The sequence below is a fragment of the Apaloderma vittatum genome, unplaced genomic scaffold, assembly GCF_000703405.1.
Source record: "Apaloderma vittatum isolate BGI_N311 unplaced genomic scaffold, ASM70340v1 scaffold1826, whole genome shotgun sequence".
Taxonomy (NCBI): domain Eukaryota; kingdom Metazoa; phylum Chordata; class Aves; order Trogoniformes; family Trogonidae; genus Apaloderma; species Apaloderma vittatum.
Genome location: NW_009721013.1, coordinates 8892 through 20775, shown reverse-complemented (window position 1 = coordinate 20775; position 11884 = coordinate 8892). Strand labels below are relative to the sequence as shown.

General features: G+C 48.6%; 2 protein-coding genes across 2 annotated transcripts in view; one reads left to right on the top strand and one right to left on the bottom strand.

Annotated features, from left to right (window-relative positions):
* Window positions 1-3487: 3487 nt before the first annotated feature.
* LOC104275270 (olfactory receptor 5V1-like) lies at window positions 3488-4435 on the top strand. Its single transcript, XM_009871188.1, has one exon. It carries the CDS (start codon window positions 3488-3490, stop codon window positions 4433-4435), a length of 948 nt encoding a protein of 315 aa, XP_009869490.1.
* A 3931-nt stretch (window positions 4436-8366) lies between these two features.
* Window positions 8367-11884, bottom strand: part of LOC104275268 (hematopoietic lineage cell-specific protein-like) — a gene marked incomplete at its 5' end in the record, with an annotated part of 11654 nt that continues 8136 nt past the window's right edge. The window contains 5 exons of the mRNA XM_009871187.1: window positions 8367-8503; window positions 8834-8905; window positions 9673-9982; window positions 10486-10596; window positions 11728-11862. Coding sequence (XP_009869489.1) covers window positions 8367-8503; window positions 8834-8905; window positions 9673-9982; window positions 10486-10596; window positions 11728-11862 — 765 coding nt within the window. The remainder of the gene's footprint in view (window positions 8504-8833; window positions 8906-9672; window positions 9983-10485; window positions 10597-11727; window positions 11863-11884) is intronic.

Below are 11884 nucleotides of genomic sequence, written 5' to 3'. Positions count from 1 at the left end.
AGAGGAAAGGAGCTGAAGCAAGGTGGGGACTCTTGCAGGGATCATTCCTGTGCAGTCGAAGGGAAAAAGGGAGATTTTCCTACCACATCCACCTATTTCATTGTGTACAGGATGTCTCATGTCAAAGGGTTTGCACCTGATGTTTCTTGTCATGTGGCTGTGTCAACTGACTGCTACATTGCTCCAGGCCACAGTGAAAAATTAGGGTCATGCCCCTGCTCAACTCCTGTGGCTGTACTGTAGCTCTGTAGGTCCATGTCTAACACAGCCTGAATTTATCATCATGGGGAGAGCATTATCTGCAGCCTTCCTGCAGTGAACTAACAATGCCCTGCTGCTCCTGCAAGTACGGTGACCTACATGTCATTGATGTGTACCTACATTAAACCAAGGGCTTCTTGGCAGCATGCAATGGGCTCACAAACCTCTTTCACCTGCTGTTATTTGCAAGTCTTGAGCCCCAGTTCAGAGCATAAACAGGTGATTAACCCTTATATATGTAAGCCTCTGCTATTAAATTTATTCTTATTTGTATCACTGGTTCCTGAGGCCCCCTATTCCTCCTCTGTAACAGGTAGGTTCCCACCTTCACTGGTGCTGGCTTCACCATAGCCTGTCAGCAGACTCCTGCCTCAGTAGGAAAAGCATCCAACCACATCCTGGACAGGGCCTTCTCATACCTATAGCATGGAGGCACTTGTGCCCTAAGCAAACCATTGCCTGCCTTAGCACTGTGAAATTTCACACACATGTAATTTTGAATTTATACAGCTCAATGTGCATATTGTGCAACTTTGCAGCCAGGAACAACTGGAGGCAGGAAATGATTCGTAGGGAACCCTCCTGCAGTCTCTCCGAGCTCTCACACCTCTCATGCACCTCTCAGGCTCTCGGTGCTGGGCCAGAACAGTCGGGCTGTTCTTGCATCAGAATGCGCATGGCTTTGGCTGGGGACTGGCTGGAGAAAGAGCGATGGTCTGAGATTTCCAGAATATTGGATGATATATTCCTTATGTACCTGTCCAATCTATGCAAAATTAGTTACAACCCCCCCAGATATTAAAGACTATGTTGCTCTGGCAGACTGCTGGAGAGCTCAGCCAGGCAGTGCTTTCTCAGCCTTGTAGCACCCACATCCAAGATGGAATAACAAGTTTGGATGACATTATGATAAGTAAAGAAGAATTCTTTTGACTGAAAGATTTCCTCTCAAAATTAAAAGAAGAAAAAAAGAAAAACTGAAGAGTAAAAGAGAAATTAATTAGTACTTAGCTCTTCTACTTAGCAAACAATGATACTAATTGCAGTGAGTCAGTGGAAGCAGGGAGAAAAATATGATTACAACAGAGAGTCCTTAATCTAGAAGAGAAAGACATGAAAATTATGAATGCGGCGGAGTCAACATTCAAATAATGTCATGGAAAATAAAGCAGGAAAAAAAAAATACACAATTTTTAACAATGCTGTGACAGCTTTTTGCAGTAAGTAGCTATAAGAAAAAAACCCCTCCCAACAGAAGCAGTGAATTCTCCATTGCACAGTGTTTTAAAATCATGACTGAGATGTAGATACATGCTTTGGACAAAGAAATCAAAACCAAATTAATGGGTGTAAAGCAAGGATACCAACCTGAAATTTAACCATGCTGTTTAATCTCACGAAGAGACATGACAATTTACTTTAGTTGCTAAAAACACATCTATAAAGAGGAAGGGAATGCTTTCTGCTTTCTTTTTTTCCTGTTCCTTTTATCTTTATTTGGTTTCTTTTGGTCATTTTCGCTTTGGTCTTATATAATGGCAACAGGCCCCTGCATAGCTGTCAGGTGACATCTGTAATGGAGAGTGGCATGAACTGATAGTTTTTCTGGGAATGCTGTTGAATCCTGGACCACGGGAGGTTCATCACAGTTACCTGTAACAAAAAGCTGCTCACAGCTATCCTGCGCCAAGGCAAACAGCCCCTGCTTCCAAGTGTACAATTTCCGAGTGAGAATAGCAGGGAACTAAATCCTTGAGTTCAGTGATGTGCAATTCTTCCTTGCACCCCAGTCATCTGCCACTGCTGTCAGTGAGAACTCACGCAGAACCAGTACTGGTCCCAACACAGCTCCTGGCAAACACTTACTCAGCAACGGCCGGTTTCAGGAATAGTTTAGTGCTAATATCTACTGACCCAATCAAATGGAGCCAAAGAAAAAGTTGCATAGGGAGAGCACAATTTTATTATGTACAGCACCAAGATGACGTATGGTCCCCCGAGGTGCCCTGTATTGTCATGCAGCCACAGTCTGCCCTGGTGTTTTCCATCCCTGTTTGCCCCTTATTGACATGTGAGCTTAAACCTCCCTGGATCCTCTCCCTCACCTAGTCAAGAGCAACCCTTGTTTGCAGACTGGCTGAGTGCAGCATGTGCCGTGCTGAGCGCTAGCTGTGACAGAGCTGTGCCCCAAGGCAAGGTGATTGCAGGTGGTTTTTAACCTCTCTTTCAGCCCCATTTCTTCAGCAGCCTCACCAAGGCTGCTGCGCCAGGCAGTATTTGCCCACTAAAGCACCTGGCTTGCGTCTGCTGGGCTTCATGGCGCTGGCGGGCGGCAGCAGTCCTGGCCGCAAGCACCGTCTGCAACAGCCCTTGGCTGAGGTTTACGAGCAGTAACTGCCTCCCCATGCCCTGTCCACCATCTGAACGTGGTGAATGTAGCTTCACATGCTGGTAAGCAAAACCCTTGTGTTTGGGTGAAAACTGAAATAAGATGATGCAAGGGGGTTGGAACTAGATGATCTTCAAGGTCCCTTCCAACCTTAAGCATTCTATGATTCTATGAGAAAGGTCAGGAGGCTGAGGCCAGTGGAGATCCCTGATGGCTTAAATTTGCCTGTGCTAAATTCATCTTGTGGTAACTCACCTTCAGTTCAAACCTATACTTTTTAAAGTGCTGGTTATCACAGAGCAAAGCACCCCAAAACCAGCAGTGCATGAGACAGGATAAAGAAAAAAACATCTTTTTATTGGTGCAGGGTGATCACATATCCCCAACCCACTGGCTGGGGAAGAGCAAGCTCAGTGACTGTGGTGTCTAAGGAATGATGAGACCATGTCCAAGAGTCAGGGAAATATGTAGCCGCCCTAAGTGCAGCCAGGAGGAAAAGAGAGAAATGCTTGGTATACTCATCAAGACAGGGGGTGGGGCTGGCAGGAGAACCCAGGAGACATGGGTTTGTCCAGATGCACACCACTCTTAGTTTCTTCTTTATGGTTCTCTTGCAGTCGGATATCAACACTGAATGGCAGCTCTCTGGACTCAAAAATCCTAGTGTCAGTGAAATTTCAATATCAGAAGCTTTCAACTACTATGGAGATAGGACCAAAACCATCCTACTAGCAAAACCCTTGCCTTGTGGTAGTTGTGCTCTAGTCCCCTGACTCACAATCACCACCTCCTGCTCACAGTGCTTGTTTCTGCCCACAGATCAACCCAGCTGGCCCCATGGCAGGTGAGAACCAGACTCATGTGACAGAGTTCGAGCTCCTGGACTTTTCCCATGGCCAGCCCTACCTCTTTGTTCTTTTCCTGTCCCTTTACCTGGCCACGCTGCTGGGGAACTTGGCAATACTTGCCCTTGTGTTCCTGGATCCCCATCTCCACAGTCCCATGTACTTCCTCCTTAGTCACCTGTCCTGCTTGGACATTTGCTACTCATCAGTCACGGTGCCCAAGATCCTGGCAAATGCCCTGCGCCCACGGGCGACCATTTCCTACCGTGGATGCCTGGCACAGATGTTCTTCCTGATGGCGTGCGCGGGGGCCGAGTGTGCGCTCCTGGCTGTCATGGCCTACGATCGCTATGCAGCGATATGCCAACCCCTGCGCTATGCCCATGCCATGAGCTGGGGTGTCTGTGTGGTGGCAGCCTCTGGCTGCTGGCTCTGGGGCATGCTGGACTCTGCTGTGCACACTGTCCTGGCCTCCCAGCTCTCCTTCTGTGGGGCTGCTCGGCTCCAGCACATCTTCTGTGACGTTCCCCCGCTGCTGAGGATCACATGCAGCAACACTCTCCCCAGTGAAGTGGCACTCCATGCTGCCAGTGTTTTTGTGGGCCTCAGTCCCTTCCTGCTTGTTGTCGTCTCCTACCTCCGCATCCTGGTCAGCATCCTCAGGATGCCCGTGGCCACCAGCCGGCGCAAGGCTTTCTCCACATGCTCTGCCCACCTGCTTGTGGTTGCCCTGTACTTTGTGACAGCCAACCTGAACTACAACCGGCCCAGCTCTGGCTATTCCCCAGTAGCAGGCACAGTGGTCTCTGCAATGTACTGCATTGTCACCCCCATGCTGAACCCCCTCATCTACAGTCTCCGCAACCAGGAGGTGCGAAGGGCCCTGCAGAAGGTTGTGCAGAGATGGGCCATGTTGCTCTCCCCAGGCAGCAACGCATGAGCAATGCCAGGGCTGCAACACGGTGCTGTTGTGCGACTCGTGCAGCATTTCTCAGGTGGGAAATCTTTGATGGTAGAAGCAGGTCAGGGCTCTTTGCCCAGGCAGTGGCTGTTTGTGGCACACCACCATCGCTTGTCTGATCCTCTGCATGTCATTGATGGCAGAATGGCAAAATCAAGTTGGGAACAAGGCTACCGTTCCAGGACTATGTTGTTACTTTGGAAGTGCCACGTGCTGAGCTCAGCACAGGACCTGTTGCAGCCACGCTTCTACCAGGGAATGCTGTAAAAGGCAGTTTTGTGAGGTACCAGACACATCCTGACCCAGAGCAAGGCCATGAGCTCTGCCGTGGCACTGCCCAGCCAGGCGCTGCATGGGACAAGGGGCAGGGTCCTGATTGCAGAATCTGGTCTCTGCAAAGGGGCTGTGACACCAATACACAACAGTGACGTCTGCTGTGTTTCTCCAGGCTGCCATGAAAGCCTTGTAGCATTTTGTACGTTAGAACAGCAGCCAACAGATTAATCAGGCCACTCACTGTTCTCAGAGTGTTGGTCAAACAGCAAGTTACCAGCACTGAGCTGTCAGCTGGCATTGCTTAAATCCTCTCTGGAAATGCTTGGTTTGTGCTACAGCCACAAAAAGACTAACACATAGTTGTGAGTGTTGTGTCTGTGGATGACAGTGACTGAGGGCTCACTGGTCATATAGAGCAGCCAGCTTTGTCCAGCTCCCCCTGTCTCAGCTTCATAAAATCATAGAATGAGTTGGGCTGGAAGGGACCTTTAAAGGTCATCTAGTCCAACCCCTGCAGTGAGCAGGGACACCTTGAACCAGATCAGGTTGCTCAGAGCTTCATCAAGCCTGACCTTGCATGCTTCAGGGATGGAGCTTCCACCATCTCTCTGGGCAACCTGTGCCAGGGTCTCACCACCCTCATAGTAAAGAACGTCTTCCTGACCTAATCCAAATCTACCTTGCTCTAGTTTAAAACCATTGCCCCTCGTCCTGTCGCTTAACCTCTTCTTGCAGGGGCTCTGCAAACGGGTCCAAGCTCAAATGATTCCATGGGTGTTGGGGCAATCCTAGCGCTAGCCAAATCTGCAGGCAGGCACATGAGGGCCAGCAATGTCCAACACCACGGCAGAAGCCAGGCGCAGCCAGCCACCAGCGCAAGGGTCTGCATGGGGAGGGAAGACGTCACAGGCTGGGCAAGCATGTGCACGCCTGCAGACCCGGCAGTGTTCCTGCAGCTGTGCTGCAGAGGGACTTCTTGGCTGGAAGGGTCCAAAACATGCTCATCCATAGCTCATTTACCAAGAGATGCCCAGCAAAATCCAGCCTGTTCCCAAAGAAACTTACTGGAAAATCAAAAACTAAGCCCAGTAGTCATACAGCTTGTTGGGAGCAGTTTGCCAACTCTTAGTGCACAATACACACTGAAAATCAGTTTACTTTTCAGGGAAAAAAAGAAAAGGTTTCTATAATCCATGTGTTGGGATGGCCTCTTGCTCTTACTGCAATTCATTCACTCATCTGGCTCTATTTCCTATATAACCTTTTTGATTGTAAAAAATTATTGAAACATCCCTAGTTTTGAGTCTCACTAGGACACACTGTATCACAATGAGGCTCGCTCAGGAGAGCCCTCTGGAAAAGAACATCAGGAAATAAAGGGTGAACTGCACGAGGAAAAAAATACTGGGAAAGTTATTTCAGAGAAAAAAAAAATCAGACCAACGAACCAACTAACCAAAAACCTACAGAAAATTTATATTAAAACTGTTGATTTCACAGTGTGCCTTTTGCAGGACTAACAGACATAGCTTGTGATTTTTCTCTGCATCAAACACTGAGCAGGGATGCTGTACTACCTTCAGGTAGTACAGTCTTGATCAAGTGCAGAATGGTCTAGAACCAACCTGTGAGCCACAGTGAACTCTAAAGGTGTCACAGGGTGCCCCTCTGCACCCATGCTCCTGGCAGCTGCACTTCACTGGGTGTACTTCTCACACGCTATGCTGCTCAGCCTGTCCCCGCTTTATTCATGTTGTGATGGCCTTTGCATACTACAAAGAAACAACAACACACTCCTACAGTGGCATGTTGAGCATCTAGCCTGGAATGTATTGGTTTAAGGGAGGGCTTCAGTTTGCACCGGATTATTACTGAAAACTGCTTTAAACATTAAAAATAAAATAAAAATCCTCTTGTCCTGTGCCCCCCTCCTCTCCTGCAAGCTTGTTTGTTGACTTGTTGCACAGCCTAGGTAGAAAAGACCTTATATTGCACTTACACGCTCTTAAGCCCGCACCTGCTCAGCCTTTTCCACATATCGGTGATGAAGAAGGGCTATAGTCAGGGGCCATTGCACAAGGAATGGAGCCTACAACAGACATGGGAGACATGCTGTCACAGAATAACCATAAAGCAGTTTTAGTCAGGCCAGAACAGCAGCAGTTTATTACTACAGCTATGAGGGAGTGCACAGTGCAGCAGAGTGACAGACCCCTCAAATGGGGCAGTTATCGAGTTTATACACCTTAAAGTTATGCATCTCCTTCTTCACTATACTGTGTCAGATAAGAAGGGCGTCATAAATAACAATAGCATTCTTCAGACAAGGATGATCTAGCCAGTACACCCTTTAACAAATAATCCACTTGTTAATTACACTGCTGAGACCATTACCTGCAAATATTTCTTAAATAGTGATTCCTGCAAAGGCCTGTGAGGTGTTAACTATTTTACTGCCACAGCCTGAATTCAGCACAAGGAATCACCCAACAGCAGAGAGAACACACCAAGCCAAATACTGGCTGTGGGAACTCCCTTTAGCACTGCCTGCAAAGCACACTGGAGCCCTTAGGCTAGAGAGAACTTGTGGCACTGTGTATGCTTATTAATACTGTCAGAGCAGTTAACAGGAAAAATTGAGTGCTCTCAAAAATATTCTACTGCCTGTATCAAGCAGAACTTATTCTCATTCATTTGCTAGATTGAAAGGATTTCCCTAGCTAAACATTCCTCTGATGGACTGCCTGGATGATGACCAAAACAGTTAGTAACATGCTCTTTATTAATTGAAGCCTTTTAGTATTTTTCTTTTCCTCCAAGATAGATTTACAGGAATAATTTTTCTCATCATTTTTACACTTCCCTTTCCAAGGTTTATGCCAGAAATGACACATCTCCTAACAGCATTCTTGGCACACAGAGGAAAAGCAAGCGAGTAATCTCCTACCTTAGCAAGATCATCCTACATTTCCACTGAGACAGCACACAGTTCTCTTCTTTAATGGAACAGCTCACCACAGCCAAGCTTGTGTTAATGTGCAGGAAAAGTCAGTAATATTCACTGCGATGCTCAAATGTTCCCAAGCCCCAGCTCTGGAATTTGCCCAGAGATCAGGTTTGTGTTTCTTTGCCCCGTGCCACAAACGTGGTTCATCCCGCAAGTGCAAACCTTTCTTGGGAACAAAGGCAAGTTTGCTATTCACAGTGCTCTTTTCCTTGACCCTGGGTAGGATGAGTTCCAGAGCTACAGCAACTTAACAAGGTCCCATAGCTCATGTCCTTTCTGCTAGAGTTGGTCTTTCTTTTCTATGAAATGCCTTGTTGAGAACAGGAATAGACACACTTCTCCTGCAAGCTTGCTGGTTGACATGTTGCACAGCCTAGGTAGAAAAGACATCTTATATTGCACTTACATGCTCTTAAGCCCTCACATCCTTTCCATCTGGAAGTGGATGGGAACCAAGTTCCTCGTGGGCAGAGGTCAAAACATTCCCTCAGATACTGCCAGTTTGCTCCTTGGTATTTCTTGAACATAGTCACGTCAGGTCTAGCCAAATTAATCTAATTAATACATAAAAGGCTGAAGCACAGAAAGGCAAGAGTTTGGAAGGAATCAGCTTGGCCAATACTGGTTTCACTGTAGAAGCTTCACATAGTTTGCTGGAAAGAGGCCCACTTTGCCCCGGCACTGCCCTCGCCACCAGCCTTCATCCACCATCTCAATGTGTGTGATTGTGTCGTCGGGATCAAAAGATATCTCATCATCTCCATCTGCAAAAATTGTTCAGGAAAGATAGATAGTCACAATTCAAAGATGGCTTTATATCCCTCCTCCCACCCCTTACCCAGAAGGAGAATACAGAGCAAGCGTTCTGATAACCCTCAGAGTTCAGCAAATCCAACCCCCATCGAACAGCACAGATAAAGCAGAGAAGGAGCAAGACTTCATAGACAAAAGATGGAATTTCTGATCCCAAGTCAGATCTCATTCTGCTTTGCAAGAAGAAGAAATTTAAATCACCACTGCTGATGGCATAAGCCACCACCCCCTGCCGTCACATCACCCACTGCCTCTCCCCACAGCCTGGATGGCAAACCTACCTCCCTGGTAATCGTAGAGAGCCACTGCACAGATCCCAGGGCTCTCCACCTCATAAACATTTTCTGTTTCTCCTGCAGAAGACAGGACAAGCAGATCAGAAAGAGGCTGAAAGCAGCCATACAGATGTGGTCAGTGTCACCTTCCATCCAGCTGTCCACCTTGGGGTGAAGCACAACCCAACCCAGTCAGCTGGGAGAGGTGTACTGTGTGTCAAAGCAAGGTGTGACTTCTCTCCCCTCCTGCAAAGAGAGAGGCACAGTACTGATGCTTTCTGTGCTCTCCCAATAAAAATGCTGGACATAACCCCAATCTGTCCACTTACTCTCTTCAGTACCAGTGAAGCTGTGACAAACATCACCAGCAGCCCATGCAGTTTGCTTATGTTCTAGGAGGAAGACCAGCTTGCACTCTTCACACCCAGGAGACAACATCAGATAAAGTCTCATCACTACCAGTGTTTGTGACTGAACTAAGACAGCACCCCCCAACCTCACTTCGGCACAGGCAGTCACTTGCAAGGAAACAGCACATCAGGCACATCAGTCCATCAGTCCAGGTCCAGCTTCTGCAGTCCATGGCAGCCCTCAGGTCCTCCTGCCCGAATCCTGCTCCAGCAGATGTACTTGCTGCCTGACCCAGCAACACATGCAGTAGATCTTCAACCTTGGAGCAGGGCAAGGGGGTGGAAGACAACCAAGCCTCCATCATCATGGGCTGCTACCCTGACTACAGTAGACTTCACGATACAAATTGTCTCCGAAGTCTGTTCCATACATTCAGTGAGACGAGTGGATAAACACAAGCTCCCTAAGACATGGACTTTTCCATCAATACTCACCCAGGTGGGCCTGGCTCTGGCTGGGCTCCTCGGAAAGGATCTCCTCATAGTCCTCCCCTTCATCTCCTCCATTGTCATAGATGGCATCCAGCTTTCCCAAGGGTGCTGGCAGCTCCTCATAGTCAGCGCCTCCACTGGCACTGTCACAGTAGCCAGAGGCTTCTGGAAGCTCCTCATAATCCCCACCGACATCCAAACTTTCACTGTAGATGAGCTGATCCTGGCTGGGGATCTTGCACAACTCCTCACCCAGATCTGCTGGCCTTGGTGGCAAAGTGGGTGGTGTTTCCTCCTCCTCCCTTTTTGCTTCCTGCCATGAAGTAAGAAAGTGACAGGAAAGTTACCTACAAAACATCCACTGCAGGCAGCTCTCCCATGACTGCACAGCACCCAACACAAGGGAGACTGCTCCACTGCAGGTGCTTTTAGTGCTACCATGACACAAATGAAGCATCACCCTCTGTGCAATGGGGAAACAGCTCAGCCACTAGGTCTGTGCAGAACTGGCATCTGGGATTGCTGTGAAGACCCTCATGGCTCAGGTATTTGAACCTCTCTCACGTACATAGCTACTGCTCATTGTACTGCTACTGTACCAACCCACTCTGAGAGCCCATCTCATGGCATAAGGTGCTGTGCAGCCATGTCCCATCATCATCCCGACATTTCCCCCCCACACTCCTACCAAAGCCTCTCCCATGCTGGCTGCACCCCACTTCTTCCTGCAGGGCTGCCTGCAAAGTACAGCCCCCTCTTGGGGGCAGTCCCCTCTGCCTGCCCCTCTTCCCAGCGCTTCCCAGCCCGCCTCGGCACCTGTTCTGCTTGTGACACAGGTCTGTCTCGGTCAGCACTTCCAGGTACCCTTGCTGGTATGGTAGCAGGGGCTGCCTCTGAGTGGTCCTTCTCTCTCTGTGGGATTTCCTGCTAGGAAAAAAAGTCATCAGACACCCTCAATCTCTTTGAAAAAGTCCCAGACCAATGCCCGTTCACATTCCCAAGAGAGCAACTCAGAAAATTTCATAGGATCATAGAACCATTTAGGTTGGAAAAGACTTTTAAGATCATCAAGTCCAACTGTTAACCTAGCAATGCCAAATCCACCACTAAATCATGTCCCTGAGCACTTCTACATATCTTTTAAATACCTCAAGGGATGGTGACTCCAACACTTCCCTGCGAAGGCTGTTTCAGTGCTTAACAACGCATTATTAGCAATTCTTCCATAAAAAAAAAAATTCCTAATATCCAATCTAAACCTCCCCTGGTGCAACTTGAAGCTGTTTCCTCTTGTCTTATCACTTGTTACATGGAAGCAGAGACCGATTCCTCCTGGCTGCACCCTCCTGCCAGGGAGCTGCAGAGAGTGATGGGGTCTCCCCTCAGCCTCCTCTGCTCCAGCTGAACAGCCCCAGGGCCCTCAGCCGCTCCCCCTAAGACTCATTCTCCAGACACTTCACCGGCTTCATTGCCCTTTTCCGGACACACTCCAGCACCAGCTGGAAATCTATTCCAGCTCACAGAGCAGCTCTCAAGTTTTCCTCCAGCTGAAATCCATTCCAGCTCTCATAAACCTGCCCCAGGGACTGGACACCAGCACGTCTCTGGTAACTATGGGGTCTGCAGAAAGCAGCCTCAAGGAGGGAACTGACAAAACCTTATCCGCATATTGAATGCAGAAACAGGACGATGCAGAAGGAGGTGTTGTAAATATGAGGGTTTGGGTGCAACCTTCAGTCTCGAAAACCCTAAATGCAGACTGCTGGGATGGCAATATTGGGGAGGTGTGATTGCATTTGCCAGGCCCTAGGGGCAAGAAGGAGCGCAGGCCAAAGCACAGGGGTCATGACTGCATGCAGGCACACCCTACCATGTGTGCCGAAAAGGAAAATCCAGACCGCTGTGACGTTCAATGGCAGTCCTTGGTAGTTGCAGGGAAGCAATTTAGGCAATACGTTACTCTGAAGAGATCAGGTAGGAGGACACGAAGCTGCATGCCCCTGAGGAAAAGTCTGTTCTGCAAGCCTAGAGGGATGCAGCAAGGTGGCTATGTCTCACCTTCCGCCAAGCTGCCTGGCGCTCCCGAGCCTGCTGTCTCTTCCGGTCCTCTGCCTGCCTTCTGCTCTCCTCCTCTGCTGACTTAGCCATATTTTCAAATCGTGATCGCAGGCTGGTGGTGCCACTGGCAGGGCCCTTGGAGAAGACAGCCGCTCAA